Raw genomic sequence first — 16,436 nt, 5'->3', positions numbered from 1 at the left:
TGCAGCAAGCGCACACTTGCACGGATTACTTGAGCCCCTCCGCCATGGGACTCAGCCTGGAGCAACTAAAAAGCATTAACCTTCTGCATTCACTAACAGGCATAAGACTTGATGGTTTTATGCCAAATTCCTCTTTTCTCCTGTGATTTGAGATGGGATTGGCATGACCGTGAAGTTCCCCACAGCTACTGTTGCTGCACCGTTCCCAACACCGCCGTCTGCAGGGAAAAGCGGCACCTGAGCACGCTGGGAACTGCCCCGGGAGCCCCAGTTCCCCTTTTCTTTCCCGCTACGCCTCCTGCCGGGAAAGCCCAGGGTGCGAGGGAGCTGCACGCTCCCCTACAGCCAGCGCTGCTACATTTCCTGCAGAGATTTGAAAACCTGTTGTAGTTCCAAAGCGAGCTTCGATTTCACTGTGACCAGCAGCTCAGAGACTCATAGTTACTATACAGCCGAATAAAATATTTTTTCATAAATTTAACGCCAGCATGTCTGTGTTTGGAAACTTTGAAAATCCATGTTGTATGGTTTACTGCACTGGAAAAGGTGCCAACAGAGTTTCAAAGGAAGGGAAGTGTATAACTGTTTCCTTTCAAATGCATTTTCCAATGGGATCCATTGAGGGAAAAGGCTGGAACTAACTAAAACATTATTAAAAACTGTTATGAAAAGAGACAGAGAGATGGAAAAAGATAGACAAAAAGTCCAATACACAGCCGAAAGGGAGGGAGGGAGACAGGCAGCAAGAAAGGGGATATGGGCAGAAAGACATTTTGGGTGGGGAAAATGGGGCGAGACGGGGAGTTTTATCTGGCAGTCACCGTTCGTGGTTTCATATTGTTGCAGATCAATTGATCAGGATTTCAAGTGCTGCTGGCCCAGTGGCACAAGGCGAACCACAGAGTTGGCTGCAAGCACAGCACTTGCGAACTGCTGACCTTCAGTTTTAAAACCAAAAATATTCTTTGGGAAACAGTTACACCAGGTTCCAGCCCAGGCTGCCAAGCAAAAACAAGCACTACTAACCTGAAGTAACACCCCGCTCYCTTACACCAAGCAACAACCAGGACTAGTAACCTGAAGTAGCTCCCCGGTCTGATTCAACCAGCGTTAACCTAGCGTGACATGTGTGCAGGGGCTCGGCTCTTCCTTACTCACTGAGTGGATCGGTTAATTCACCAATCGCTGACACCAGCCATCGCGATGAACGCACAGGATGCAGACATCATCCGAGACACACCACCATCAAACGGTTCCCGCGCCACACTAAGCTGCTGGCTGCATTCAGACTATTCTAACAAAGTCTATAAATACCAAAATGATTGGGTCCATATAACGCAGTCGCAGCCTGGGTCCAAAACCGCTGCTCTGAGATCCAGGCGAAGCCTTATTTTCGCTGCCCTCCGAGCTAAGGGGGGAACTGAAAGGGGCTGCAAAAGTACATTCTGTAAAATACCTAAGTGCCCCGTGACACCGGGGGGAGGCCGGGGTCGGAGCCCAGCCGGGAGCGGAGCCGGATCTTTGCGGCTTTGCCAGGCTTCAAAGAGCCAGGCTGGGGGTGGGCAGAGCCTGGCGCGAGCCCGCACAGCTCCGGGCCTGTGGTTCTTCGGGGTGTAGTAACCGTGGGCTGTAGCACACATGTCGAGGGATGAGGGGAAAAAAATAAACAGAGAGACAAAAGAATGAGGATGCTCTGCCAATTCCAATTGTGCAGCTTTTATTTTAAATGCTTATCAAGCTGAGAAAGAGCAGAGTTCTTGGAAAACAAGGTTTCCTTTCTTCCAATGCCAGTGTCAAACACCCTCAAGGACGGGTACAGCAGAGGCGCTCGCAGACGGCCGCGCTCTCCGCGGCAGCAGCCATCCCGTCCCACCCGCCGCTGGAAGGGTTTGCAGCTAACAGCCCTGGAGTTTCTGGTAAAAAGATCTCTGCGATTTTTTATTAATCTCCAATCTGGCTGGGTTCAAATTATGGCCAATTACCCACCAACACTTCTTGCTAATAAAATAAATTTTTACGGGCCCTAATTACTGCTTTCGCTGAACTGCTCTACAGGAAGCTGCGAGCTGCGGCTCTCCAGACGGCAGCAGACAGCAAAGCTCGGCAGCCGCGAGCAAAGCCGGCGAGTGACTCAGAGGAGACGAGCCGCTGGAGGGCTGCGCGCGGGGGGAGCGCCCGCGCCCGGCGTGAGACGCACCAGCCCGCAAAACGCCGCGTGCAGCGCGCCCGGCGCCCCGGCGCGAGCTCCCCCGGCCGGCGCGGCACCCGCTACCCATGACGCACGGCAGTCCTCGGGGCCGGGGCGACGGCCACAGCGCTCTGCTGAGGACCTGGGGACGGGAACTGGCGCCCAAATTATATCTGGAACTGGCTGCATCGGTCACGGTGGCCACGAGCCGTATCCCCCAGGAGATCGCTGACGGGGGACAGACCCTTGGAGCAGGGGTCCCCCATGCTTGTCACCGGAGGAGGAGGGAAGGCAACGTCTCAGTCCAGCCCTGACCTTTGCTTCTCCCCCTTACAAACCCGGTTAACTGAAGGAGACGGAACCATAGGCCAAAACAGCAGAAACGCAGAAAATTCCTCTGCAAACGTGAAGTATCCAGGCTCCGAGCGCCTGCTCCCAGCTACGCGCGCGTTCCCGCGAGCCAGCGCAGCGCGGCCCCCAAGGGCTTCCCGAGCACGAAAAACAAGCAGGAACCCCAGAGGTGACTGCAGCCCGTGGCCAGGCCCGACGGCGGGGAACACCCTGCGCGGCGAGAGCGCGGCCGCGGAGCCGCCGGCCCACAGCGCGCTCCCGGGGCTGCTGGAGTCTCTCAAAGCTGGGCTGCCACGCAGGTATCCAGGCTCAGCTGGGGAAACGCGGCTCTGCTAGATTGATTAATTTCTCTTTCTTAACCAGGATTACTTTAATTTTCAAGGCCTAATGGAGTCCAGCTGCGACGGGAGGCAAGGCTGCAGCGGTACAAAGACAGACCTTTGCACACTGGTGCAAACTTGTACAACACTCAACACACACACACAAAGACCTATAAAAAGGATGCACTGCTGCAGGATATTTTTAGTCTTGACAATACAGCACTAAAAATACGACTTTGCTAATACATCACTACAGAAATATTCCCAGTGTCCATTCAGGAACGGTTTAAAACATTTATTTTTGTTTCCTTTTTGCAATGGTCGGAGAGGAGGGAGAAAATAGAAACTCATTGATAAGAGGAAACGAGAGAGACATGAAAAATTGAAAACTACCTAAAAGCTCATGGAGAGGTTTATTTTATTAGTTCTTAATAAATATCTTGCAGATTTCCTCAGGAAATACACCAGATCACATGTAAAATAGTTTGGTACTGATGTCAACTGTGTCAGCATATGAAATCTATTAGGGTGAAGCCACAGCAGGGTGATCAGCGTGCTGAAAAACTGCACGGCACTGAGGCGAGGGGGGGCGGGGGGAATCTCACRGCCCTTCCAAATTCTTCGAGAGGTAAAAAAGTCAGCCAAGACGCAGAGAGAGAGAAAAAAAGATCCCACATCCTGCTTTGCGCTGCCAGCAATGTGAAGTGCCCAGAGATTAATTCTATGTCTGGCCTGGAAATGTGACTTTAAAGCATGGAGGGAGCGGGAGGAGGAGAGAGGAACGAGCAGGCCAGGCTAACTGGGACTGGCACGGTGCCACCAACCCCCTCCCGAGCCATGTTTCAACGTAGACAGCAGTAAACCCCAACAGACAGCAGCTCCTCGCGCTGCCAGGGCCTCGCACCAGCTGCGGCGCGTCTCGCGCTCCGCGCGCGGCCCCGAGCGAGCGCAGATGGGCCCGAGAGCATCACTTCCGCTTCGCCTGCTTTTAAAGACACAAGCGCATGCGGCGGCGCCGAGCCGCGCTCCCAGCGCCCAGCGCGAGCTCCTGTCAGCCCTTGGCTCCCCGCGCCTCGCTCTGAAGGGTTTATGCTGTTCCCAACGCGCCTTTGGCAGCCGGCGCCTCCTCCCCGCGGCCGTGCCATTACCCGGAGAGCCGGCGCTGCTTACGCAAGCCTCCCCTGCCCCGCTGCCGGCTGCGGCGGGCCGCCGGCCAGGGGCAGGGGCAGGGGCTCGGCGGGGCGCGTTGCAAGCCGGGCGACCCCCTCGCCGCCCCGCGCGCCTCGCGGGCTGGGGGACCTGACTGCACGCCCCAGAGGCTGGAGCCAACCGCGGGGACAAGCCCCAAAGGACAGGCAGTCACTTGCGCACTTTCCACGTCACCCGCGAGCCAGCCCTACGGTCACCTTAACCACAGCCGTGACAAGCCACATCAGACAGTGTTAAGCACGAGCCTGCAATTGGAGAAGGGCCCCATGTAGTCGGTGCTGTCGCTCGGCTAGAGCTAAGCTGCCCTTGTCCATCCCGGCTGCAAAGCTGCACCGAACGTCACGTCAGCCAGGGTGGCTCCTGAGGGCCAAGTTTAACGAAGCCTCGTTTTCCTGAGGATGAGAAAAGCCCAGCCAGTTAGCACGGGCAGCCCCAGCATCGCGCTGCCGAGAACCTGCTACGCGGGCACACGCAGTCGAGGGCAGGTGGGATGGAGGCAGGGGAGAAGATAAGGTCTCCGTGCCCAGACCTGCGCAGGGGTCACCTCTGAGCCTCAGACACGCACGTGAGTGGAAACGCCTTTGGTTACGCTCACGTTACTGATCCCGGCATTAAGACAAGAAGAGACCTTAGAGATCCCAGCAAGCCCCTAAGGGTGCTCTCTCCCAGCCAAAGCCCCCCGGAGCCAGGCACCCCACACACCGGGGGGGCTGCTGCCTGCGAGCAGATGCGAAGCAGAAGGAAGCTGGCATTGACTCCGAGCAGCGAAGGCGGGCGCAAGCCTGCGGCGCTCGCTCGGCGGCTGCGGCGGGGAAGCGAAAGCTCACCGAGCTGGCAGGCTGCCCCCGAAGCTGTGCCGGGCACGGGCACAGGGCACGCGGCCCCCCTTGCCTCTACCTGGCAGGCTGCAAAACAGCCCCGCAAGCTCAATCAAGAGTTTTACAACTTCACAAAGCACCGTAATTAGCCTAATTATGCAATGTTCTCTCAGAGAATTAAATAGAAATACAGTAATTGACTCAGTGGGGCTTAGAAACACAAGGAAATCAAAGGTGCAATGCACATTAAAGAGAAAGAGAGTGAGAAACATTTCTTTAAAAGTGAGAGGATTTCCTGTCACGGTACAAACATCTAAAGCTCCACCACAGCCGCTGCACCTGGTGCAACCTTGCTCTCGCTACCTGGCACCCTTCTCGCTCCACGCACCAAAGGAGGGGTGAGGCAGAGCCCGAGGAGAGCTGCGGCAGGCGCCTCCTCTCGCGTTTTGCAGCGGGAGGACTGACGGACACTGCGTGCCAGCACTCCATTTCCTGCCTTTCATTTTATACTGCGACGCTGTTTCTTCGTACTTGCTGAAATAGTGGTTTTGTTTCAGCATACGCAGAGCTGGCCCGTGCCTTGGTGGCACTGCAGCGTGAAACCCCTCCTCAACAGGCCTCGAGTGTCAGGCTCTGTCCTGACTTGCTGCTCGGGCTGCAGAAGCTTGGCTGCAAAGCAGACTCTAGCTTGGTGATTACAAATCATTTCCCTCTATTTGTTGCCCTGAAATGAGATCTCAGTATCGCCCCGTATGTGGTGGAACGGCTTCAAGGGCAGACGTCAGGATGTGCTCATGTGACAGGCAGGCTGGGCAGAAGCCCCCAGTGAGTTCATCTAACACTGCTCAACGGGGACCTTTGCTGCACTTCAGCTGGAGGGGAGGACCGGAGAGTCTGACACACCAGCAAGCACTCAGTTTCACTGGAAACCTTTCCCTTCCCTGCCACAAAGCCCTGCTCGATCTCTTGCCTCTGAAGCCAACGTCTAGATTTCAGAAACCTGAACTGCAAGTGGAAATTCCCTGCAGCGCGTTGATTATTGCATCTCCTGCTGGCACTTGTGGCAAGGGGAAAAAAGTCACATGGCTTTCTGGACACACGTTTCGCTAAGGTCTTGCATCAGAGGGCAGAAGCCAGCAGCCAGGAAAATAACTCCAATTACGGTAAATAAATCCCCAAATATGTGACAATCTGCCTTTTAAACAGGAAACAGAGGGGAATAAGCAAAGGAAGACTTTGGTCTAAACATTGCTGCCACCAGCCTCAAGAGCCCAAGAGAGAGATTCTGAAGACACGTCTGGGCCAAAGCATTTTACCTCAACTTTGCTGATGTGTCTTAAGTCCGAGACAGCTTCCTTCCCTGAAAGGAAAGGCGCCTACAGTTCCCAGCATCTGTGCCAACCTCCAGCACTCCCAACCACTCAGCAGAGAAAATCCGGAGGGTCAGCTGCCACCTCCGGCCATGTGCGTGTCCCTCGGCAGGCTCAGTGTTAGGAAGAGCCCGGCGCGGCTCAGCACCGGAAGCAGCAGGGCGTGCTGTGCGATTCCCAGGATGAGCAATGCAAGTGTCACACAGTTGTGCACTGTTTCTACCCTTTTGTCCAGCCCCCACAGCACGGGTTTGAGCTGTGCCTGGGCACGGCGGTCACAACTTATTGTTGAGGACAGGGATGGTCTAAGTATAAAAGTAGACGCTTCGCACAGGCAATGACACATCAGYAGCTGCTCACTCTACAGAGTGACAACCATACAACCCATGCAAGCCACACCGCAGAGAGAAGGATGGACAACAGACCCACTTGTCGTAGAGCAGGTCACCAGCCCCAGGCAGTCTCCCTCCAGGCTTCATCCTGCCTAAAAAAACTCTACCCTGAAGCAGCTGAGAAGAGTAGCAATGGGAAGCGAGGGGAAGGATGAATGTAATGACTAGTTTCTCCAAACATAAGGCCTTGGGAAGAGTTACGTGTCTTAACAACGCCCTGTTAAAGACAGCACTGCAGAGTCTTGCAGGGAAATGGCACACGCTGACTGCCAGGTGCACACCGGCGATCTCAATATAGACAACTCAGTCCACATTTGCTACGCTACAACCGGAGCCGCAGCACCGCTCAGCCAGTCACAAAACCACTCAGCTCCAGCCCCATTGCACCACCGGGGCTGCGTTTGCATTACAAAACCCAGTCCTCCAGCTGGGCTGAGGGACCTCATGCTAGCTGCTCTTGGTGGGGCACAGGATTGCAGGAGCTCAGCCTCCCCAAGACACAGCCCTTTGATAGGACATCTTCATCCATTTCCCAGTTGCTGTGCCCAGAGCTGCCACAAACCGTGGAGCTGCCTGCTCCAAGGAGCCAGCTGGACTCAGGAGAAGCACATACTTTACCACGCGAGGAGGCAAATTCGGAGAAAAGGACTCAGCTCTGCTCCGCAGACAGGGGAAGATCAAGTTGCTGCTTCTGCTATCTAGAGCCTGAGGTTTATTAAGCTTCATTTTGAACCTAATTTTAAAACTCCACCAAACCAAGGCAGCAATCCACAACACTGCTTTATTTTTAAACTCACTCAAATGCACTGGACTCTCTTGGGTTCAGCTCCCAGCACCTTTTGTCTGCTCCGGTACGCAAGATGTGGTTAAGAGCCTCATGAGAAGCCATTGAGATGCGGCCGCATCAGAAAAGTAGAAAATACTTCCAGCCGAGTCTTTTTCTGATACTGCGGTTAGCTCTTTGAGCAAAGCCAGGTCCCGTGTGGGAAACCAAACAAGCAATGCAGAGATGGTCAGAGAGGAGGCCTAGTTCTGCCATCAAGGGCAGACACCACCAGTCTTTGCAACGTCTCTGGGGATATTTTAAGGGTTCGTGCTTTAGCTCGCAAGTCAGAGCAGCTGCGGTCAGCAAAGCGAAACGCGCTCCGTTCAGAGTGGAGCTGTGCACAGCGGCAGGCCGGCCGTGGAGCAGGCCATTTGCTTCACGAGCGCAGACTGCATTCAGGGGGGATCTTTGGGTTCAATGCTTCCTTCCAGCCAGGCAGGGATGCTGATCATATATGGCAAGAGGAGAAAGAAAAGCCTATACTTGTTTAGGAGCTGCAGTTGACTTGCACTAACCTGGGGAACCCTTGTCATGTCTATCAAGGAGACTTGGGCAAGATCAACCTCTCAGAAGCTGGTGCAGGTCTTCCAAGAACAAGCAGGACTGCTCATGTTAGCAAACCCTGGCCGAAGCTACAGTCAGAGGACACTTGTCACCTAGCAGCAGATCTCTGTGAGCCTGGCAGAGGATCTCCGTGCCAAGCGGCACATGCACCAAAGGGGGCAGACACTGCTCTGTAATTACAGCAGGGAGTGAGGCTGAACCATCCCTTGCTTCACCAGCCTTTAAGGTTTCCCAGCCAGCCTTTTCCAGCACAGAAAACCAGAGCTTGTTCCACTTGTGCAGACAGACCCAGGAGAGCCGCAAACCAATGCCCGGCCTGACCCTGCCTGCCTGGCTGCCTTGATGAACCCTTCGCACACCCCACGTGTGCTTCGGCAGCGGCACCGACGCTCGAGTAGCATGTTTCTCTTCTCATTCATCAGCGTTTGCCAGAGGGGAAATCATATGGGCTGGTCACCCTGCCCTGCTGAAATATCCTTCTGGTTGAAGCACAGGCCGCTTGCTCATTCCTCAGCTCAAGCCACTTGCTCGGCCAGAACTTCCCCGTGCCTCCGTGCCCCGACGCTGCTCAGCCCCGGGGGATGCACTTCATCCTCTCCATGTGCTGAGGATGCACATATGGCAGCCCCCCTCCCCTCTCCGCTTCCACCTAAGCCCGACCTCCTAACAAACTCCACGCAGCCCAGCGCGACAGGACCCCGAGTGCCAGAAGGCATCCAGGTGCTGCAGCCTGATGCTTCACACCCACAGCCAGGCAAATTTGCTGGGATTTCCGGGAAGCGTCTCTAGGGTGCCCCGTGCTGCACCCCCACTTTGGGGCGCGCTTGTTAGGAATGCAGGCCCGTCGGGGGGAGAGGGGAAGTTATTCTGGTGGTGGCCTATGAATAACATCCAGTGATTTATAGGAAGTATAATCCAATAATACAGTAAAATAAAACAGTGTGTCTGAGATGGGTTTGATTCCAGGAATTATAAAACAAATTATTAAAGAGAGAGAGAAAGAAAAAAGCCTCAGAGAGGCCAGATCGGAGTAAATTGGGCACAGATGGGCTGGGAGGGGGTTTCTCTCTCTCCCCTCACCGAGATGCCCCTGCCGCAAGTACGGCTTCAATTAGTCTTTTCAGAAACCAGAGTTTTATTTCCCCAAATTACAGAATTAAAAAAAAATTAAAATTCTTGGAGTGTTTGTGGTTGGGATAAAGGGATCCATACTCCTCTGCAAGTTGATTGTGCAGATGGCTACCAAACTGTTAAAAGGGCCACCCCATGAAGGTCCCGCCCCAGCCAGAGCTCCGGATGGCCCAGAGCACCGGTCGTCACAGCCATGCCCTGATGGAAGCTCCAGCAGCCGTACGCCTCAGCCACGTGGAGYGCCCATCTCCGCCTCCCTCCCGCGGGTGGGCTCTCCTTGCCCCGCAGGTCCAAGGTCTACAACAAGCTTTTCCCTTTCACACCTTCTTGAACACTGCTGACACGAGGCAACCAAGGGGCCAAACGGGCCCTTTCTGGCTCCACATCCCCACGGACAAGGGAGAGGGTGGGCTCACGCGGAGGAATACGCCATTTGATGCTGAACAGCGGGGGAAACACTTTATGTGGGATTCTTTGGCTTTCACTGTCGGAGAAAACAACAGAACCGATCCATCTCCCGCGGTCTTCCCAGCGCTGTCTGGCTGCATAGGCAGCCGGGACCAGCTCCCACGCGCCTGGCTCCGTCCCTGCGCGACAAGCACAGCTCGGCTGCCTGTCTGGGGCGTAAGCCGCAGGGCGCACCGCGCTCACGCAGGAACGTCCACTTAGTACATGCACGAGCGCTGTGCTGGGCACACGCTGGTTTAGGTAGCCGGGGGCTGCAGCTGGACTCCCGCTTAGGAGGAGGCAACCCACGGCAGAGCAGGGGCACCTCTGAGGGACCGTGGCCTGGGGGCAACCCATGCTGGAGCAGAGGAAAACGTGCAAGAAACAAGGAGCGGCAGACAGAAACCATTAACGCGCGTGACCCCAACCTCCTGCACTGCCCGTTGCCTCACCGAAGGAATTGGGACACACCGAGCGTAATCCGCAGTGAAAACAAGGGAAGATGAGACTATGAAAGGGGTAGGATAGGTGTTTGGCTTAAGTGGAGCCTGGGGAAGGGGAAGAAGGGTGTTTACTTAAGCGTTTGATTATTTATGTTCTCTTTTTCTCAATACCCAGCTCAGTGATTAGAAGGTTGTGTTAACTGGCAATAAATTATGTAAAAATTCCCCGATTCAAGACTGCTCTGCTTGCGACACCACCCCACAACTGCTCACACCGCTGGATCCTAGCACGTGAAAGTCATTAGCCAGCAGACATGGGGCAAGTAAGCAAGTGTGAAAGCTTCCCAGGAGCAGCCGGGTCTCCAGACACCTGGGAGAAAAGGGAGGGAGCAACCCCCAGAGATCAACTTCCCCCGGACAGCAGGGAAAAGAGGCTCTCAGCCCAGCCGCCCTCTCTGCCCCCAAACCCACGGATCTCCTCCTGCTGCTGGGAGCCTGCAGCCCAAGGTCAGACAGACGCACGCAACAGGAAGGGCACAGGCGTGCTCTGATCCCAGAATTGCAGAAGGATTTCAGTAGGAGGGGATCTCGGGAGGGCATTTGGTTCACGCCCACAGGACCAGCTCAAAAGTCAGAGCCAGCTGCGCAGAGCTCACGCAGCCAAGCTCCAGCTACACCAGCCCCTGCCCGCAGCTTCCCGTCAAGCCTGCTGGGCAGTTCAGACGCCGGCAGGGTGGAACTGCTCCCCGCRTGCTTGCCCCGTGCCCCCGAGCCTCCCCCGCGCCCGCAGGCGCTGCTCGGCCCCCGCACGCCCACTGCTGCCGCTGCCCATGCGACTGCGACCCAGAAAGGTGACTCATATGCTGGGAAATGGAAACATGCACCTTCCCGACAGCCGCTTCTGCAGCGTGCTCCAGTCAGTCCTCTGCCCACAGCAGCCCACACACCGGGGAAGGAGCCAACACCCTGGCTCTGTGCTGGGCACTTGGTAATAATTTAGCAAACATCTTGCTTGCTGTTTTAACTCCAGGCCCTTTGCTTTTCTCCTCTGCACCCAGCTCCCGGCACCTCTTGAGATCGCACTGTCTGCACCGAGCCCAGCCCGGGCTTTGCCAGCACTCACCGCTTCGAGACCAACCGGGCATTTGGCTGACAACAGAACTTGCTTTTCCAACAATACCCTAAGTGACATTGTGGGGTGACCAGAGCAAGAAGCCCCCAGAGAAATCCTTTAAGGGCACTAGGCATCAGCTGGCAAGCACAGTGCCATCCAACCTGGAGGCATTTCACGATCGCCGCCACCTGCTCTGCGCGCGGTCAGCAGGTCCCCAGCAGGAACGGTTTTGCTTTCCCCAGAGATCTGAGAGCTGGGAGCAGCTGGCAGCTATTCACACAGGAGACAGGAAACTCCAGGAATACTTATTTTTCACATGAGATAAAAAGTGCTCCCTTTCTGTCACTCTCACACGCATCCAACAACTCGGTTACGGATGGAAAAGCAGAGTCCAGTGGTCTGAGCGCTGGGATTGCTTCCAGCTCTGCCACTGGGGCTTGCTGTATGGCCCAGACAAATCTCTTCCTCTCTTTACCACCCCCTCCCGTCTGCAGCACAGACACAGCTATTAATATATGTACCGGGGGGCTGCACAGAGGCATTTGCTCATAACCRTAAAGCACTTTTCAGCTCAAAGATAAACACACTGTCGCTGGTTGGCACCTCGCAGGAAGGAGGGCAAGGCTGCCTCGCTAATGGGACTCACAGCTCGCACAGAGGATCCTGCGGGCGAGAGGAAGGTGCCTGCGAGGCAGGCTGGGCAGCAGGCACCAGAGCACGGGGAGCTGCGCTCCCAGCCCCTCCGGCTGACGCCAGTGTGCTCCGTCAGCTGACCTCGGCTGCTAACCGCTGCTCTGACAAGTAGCCAACTGGCTCACAAGGGAGAAATCTTCCAGCAGCAGCTCTTTAGGGCACAGTCCAATTGCCCACATGGTGGCTTTGACTGAAATCCCTCAGCCAGGCAGAGGCCTCCATCTTTGGGATCTAAATCCCAAGCAACTGGCATGCTAAATGCTGCTTCCTCCCAACCAGGGAGTGCAGCCCCATCCCTGCTCCCAAACTGCACATCCCCTACCAAAGGAGCAGCCCAGGAAGACCTGGACACCTGCCCTGTGCTTCTCCGAAGGGGGATGCAGGGGCAAAGAAGTGCCCTGGAAGCACAATTTCAAGCTCAGCGGCAGAGATTCTGTTTTGGTGGCATCTCTGCTGACCAACATACTATATCTGCTTTGCTTTCTAGGTGCCTCAATGCGAGGCACAGCCTCCAGGCCGGCTTTTCAGAGAGCAGCATCTCCCATCGCATCACTCAGCTGCCTGCAAAGGCTCAGCATGGACACAGGCAGCCCCAGACAACACCACTCTCCCAACAGACAAGGCCTCCAGGATGCTCCCAGCCTGGGCACTGAACAGGGCCTGAGCTAAACACCAGGAAGGCAGAGCCATAAACCACTGCCTTCGTTCTGCACGTGATGACTCAGGCTCCAGGGAGGTGCGATGCCTCCTCACTCCTCAGTATCGCACACTTCACCCAACGCCACCGAGGCCCAGCCAATGTCCCTCTCACAGGCCAGAGCCCTTTTGCTGTCCCTGTGCACACAGATACCCTCAGATACCCTCCAACCACGGTTCTGTTTCCCCAGTCTTCGGCTGCGTAAGTCCCCCCACCCTTCTCCACAAGCAACACGACCATACAAAGAACGGCTGATCCCCAGCCCAGTTCCCCTAAAGCAGCACGTGGTACCTTTGGGCTGGGAGTTGTGCACTGCAAACATGTTGATTGCCACAAGCTGGAGCATGCGGGTGCTTCCGATGGGAGGGGGGCTGTGCTGCAGCAGGACCTGGAACTCCCTCAGGACCTCCTCGGCCACCGCAGGGAAAGTCTCCATCCTGCAGACAGAGAGAGAGTCTGTAGAGCGCAGGCTATGCCACGGGGTGCGGAGCGGTCAGTCAGCTCAGCTCACTCAGTGTCCCGTGGTCCTGGGGAACAGGGACCCCCCTCAGCTCCTGGGGTTGCTGTCGCCCATCCAAGAGCTGCAGAAAATCACTGCCTTTGGAGTGAAGGTGCAGGCGGTGTGAGGGAGACAGCTGAAGCCTTCCTTAGAGAGGGTAGTGAGGGATTGCTCTATAACTGACAGGCAGCATTCCTTTGGCAGGAAAACACGGCCTTTATGAGTCATTTCTGACCAACCATTTTTTTCTACTGACTTCTACCAATCTGGGAAGGGTGCCAGGAGGCCAGCAGCTCACTTGGACCAGGCGCAGCCCATGGGACTCCCAAGAAACCCAGGCTGTAGCAAACTGCACACACTGGTGCCACATTGCGGATGTGGCAATTCCAGTGCATTGAACGCTGGCCAGAGCATGCTTCCTCCAAAGGAACAGTGCCTGGGCCCTGGGCTCCTACGCTGGTGCTGCTCTCCCAGCAGAATAGGACCTCAAAGCACTGAGCCCCATCCCCGCAGGCTACACATTCCCCAGCACTGTGGTCGAGCTCCCAGATCTCATCACTTACAGCCCCACATTGCCCATGGGAAAGGGGCATGCAGTCCCCCGCAGACTAGCAACTGGCCTCATCTAGCTGCTGGTAATGTCAACGCTGCAGCTGGTTCCTGCAGCACATAGTGCTACTATTGCTCGTCAGCACGGAGCAGCCGATGGCTGCAGTGCCATGGCTGGGGATGGGGTGCCCCGTCAATGCCAAAGGCCTCAGCACTCCCAAGCACCCAAGGAAATCTGACACGTTTATCCTGCTCTTCATTTGGCATCACTATGGGAATTAGCTGAGGTTACTTATCAGAGTGCTGTCAGATCCTTAGCAATCTTCCAAGAGAAGAGGGATCAAAAACTGAACCAGTTGTAAGGAAGAACATGGTTAAATCATGAAAACAACTGTGACATGATTGCCCACAACAGCTCTCCCAAGAGATTCCTCACCCTGTATCCCATGAAGGCAACTTTATAACCAAGAAGCTGCTAAAAACCTGCAAACTAGTGACAGAAAGGTTCTCCTGTCCCATTGTCTCTTCTGCTGAGCTCACTTTGTTCCTCCTTACTCCCAAGCTCCAAAAAGCCACAGCTAGACCCAGCAAGAATGAACACCGGTCTCACAGCTACTGCCAGCTCCAGTTATCAGTGACACTGTACTAGTGCGCCCACACTGGGAGCAAGGGAGAGCCAAAATCTGCAGCGGGTAAGGCATGCAGAGCCGGGGCAGGCAACCTCAGGGGCCTCCATAGCAATTTCCTCTATCTTCCCCCGAGAGATTCAGATCTTGTGATATCAGCACGCTACAGGCTGGATTAGCAAGCCACTTCTGGTAACCCACATGGGCAATTCTGCTGGGCTTCCCCAACAGACTTTCAGGGCAGTAATAGGCTCTATTTTTAAAGACAGAAATGGCTTTCTGCTAACCATATTTCATGGATGCCTTTCAACAACCAGTCCTGCCCAGCAGCAGGGCTACCCTCTGCCCGGGCGCTGCTTGCTGGAGCAGTCTCACAAACGCGGGCTGTAACGAACAGACCCCTCGGACTTTGCAGCTGTGCAGAACGGAGCCGCTCTGTCAGCGCAAAACCACTGCTCCCCCTTGAAGGGGCAACTTTCCTGGATTTGGGGCATAGCCAGGGAATTAGAGCAAACTGAACGTTTCTAAAGACTTCCTAATTTTGAGAAATCTCAGACCACATCCAACATATCCAGCAACATCCTCCTAGGGCAGACAGGACGCTAGGGACAGAGGAGCCCTTTGCCGGATGCGTTGTTAGCAAGGAGATGAACATTATTGCCATGGAATAACAGTGAGGAGCAAGGGCTTCCTCAGCCCTGCCAGCTGTGCTTTGATACTGCAGCACATCTGGTACTGCACGCAGTAACCCCACTGAGCTCAGAATCAGCAGGTCAGGAACAGAGCGGAAGCTTTTAATAAATTGCTTACCGTGGTTTTAGGAGCGAAAGAGTCTAATTAGTGCAACATCATCTTTTCCATGCCCTTTTTTCCCTTTTTTTTTTAAATAATAAAAAAAAAAACAGATAAATGACTGAAGAGCCTACCCAAAGAGGAGTAAACTATTCCTCACCTTTTACCTATTTCAAGCACGGAAGTTATTTTAGCAGGGCTGGATGATTTCTCTTCCTGTGTCATGGTATTACTTTCTAGTTCCTTTCTAAGTACTTCAGGGGATATTCTGCCATTAAACATATTTGGGTTTTCTAAACGACTGTCCTGGGAAGCAACGGCCTCAAAAGCTGCATCTTAATTTCACAAAAGTCTCAGGAGCCAAATGTGCAAGCAATCACTGCAACATCCCCATTAATCCCCCTGCTGGCACACGTTCAACCCGGAGCTCGGCCGTGAGCGCAGCCCCAGCCGAGCTGAGGACCAGCAGCTCCCTGGATGCTCTGCCCTCCAGCGTAGACACGCCGTGCAGTTACTGAACCTTTCACGGGCTCTCACAGCTTTGGTCCTTTTTTCCCCGCAGGCAGGAGGACATCCAGTTCTGCCTCCTCGCTGCAGGCCAGCCTGCTGCCCACAATCAGATAATCGGTGCCTTGTGACTCAGGCAGAGATCAGCAGCACTGGCAGCGAGCGGCTTGCTCCCCCTCTCCCTCGGAGGCCCAGATCGTCAGCAAATTGGCCGGCACATCTCCTACTTTCCACTGCTATAAGAAGGGTCCAAAGTCAAGCATATGCCGCTCCTGACTAGCCACCTCAGATAGTGCCCTGTACAAAGCAAGGGCCAAGGCTTTCGGCTACACCACAGCGTCACTGCTGGCATCCTGCACTGCTCCTCTACCTCCTGCACCACGATGCTCCTTCTCTCCAAGGAGTGAGGAGGACAGGCCCAGACCCAGGCAGGGAACTGCACACCTGAGGCAGAAAAGCCCAGCAGTTACTGGGACAAGATGCCACTTAGCATCTGCACCGCTTTTGCCTAAGTGGCCTGGAAAAGGTCTCTCAACCCCTTCATTTGTAGTCAAGAGTCCCACAAGAGACCGAAGGAGCCAGCAGAGCTGATGCTACTACATCTGCTTATGAGACAACAGCAGGCTCAAGCAGAGACCACCGTTGCTGCAGGGAGAGCAGAGACTGTGTTTGGACCCGTGTGAGGTCTCGCCACAACAGCCACCCCCGTACAACCGCCCCCGCTGCTCAGCGCCACTGGCACCTGACAGCGCGCGGGGTGGGGAGAGCTCCACGGGAAGCCTGCCGGCGGCTGGGCTGAACTCTGCTCCTGGGTCATAAGCACGTCCCCCAGGCTGGGCTCTCAGCCCAGGCCTGAATCGGACTTGCTTTGCTTCAAGGATAGCTTTTCGATTATTTGAA

At 55.1% G+C, this 16,436-nt stretch overlaps 1 protein-coding gene across 5 annotated transcripts in view; it reads right to left on the bottom strand.

The window, feature by feature from the left end:
* The window catches only part of SMG6 (SMG6, nonsense mediated mRNA decay factor), a 120,932-nt gene that overhangs the window by 74,093 nt on the left and 30,403 nt on the right, over nucleotides 1-16,436 (bottom strand). For all 5 annotated transcript variants that reach the window (XM_026055270.1, XM_026055275.1, XM_026055276.1 and 2 more), the window contains exon 10: nucleotides 12,855-13,000. In XM_026055270.1, the coding sequence (XP_025911055.1) occupies nucleotides 12,855-13,000 (146 nt within the window). The remainder of the gene's footprint in view (nucleotides 1-12,854; nucleotides 13,001-16,436) is intronic.

Source organism: Apteryx rowi, unplaced genomic scaffold (assembly GCF_003343035.1).
Source record: "Apteryx rowi isolate R43461 unplaced genomic scaffold, aptRow1 scaffold_99, whole genome shotgun sequence".
NCBI lineage: Eukaryota > Metazoa > Chordata > Aves > Apterygiformes > Apterygidae > Apteryx > Apteryx rowi.
This window is presented reverse-complemented; position numbering and strand designations above follow the sequence as displayed.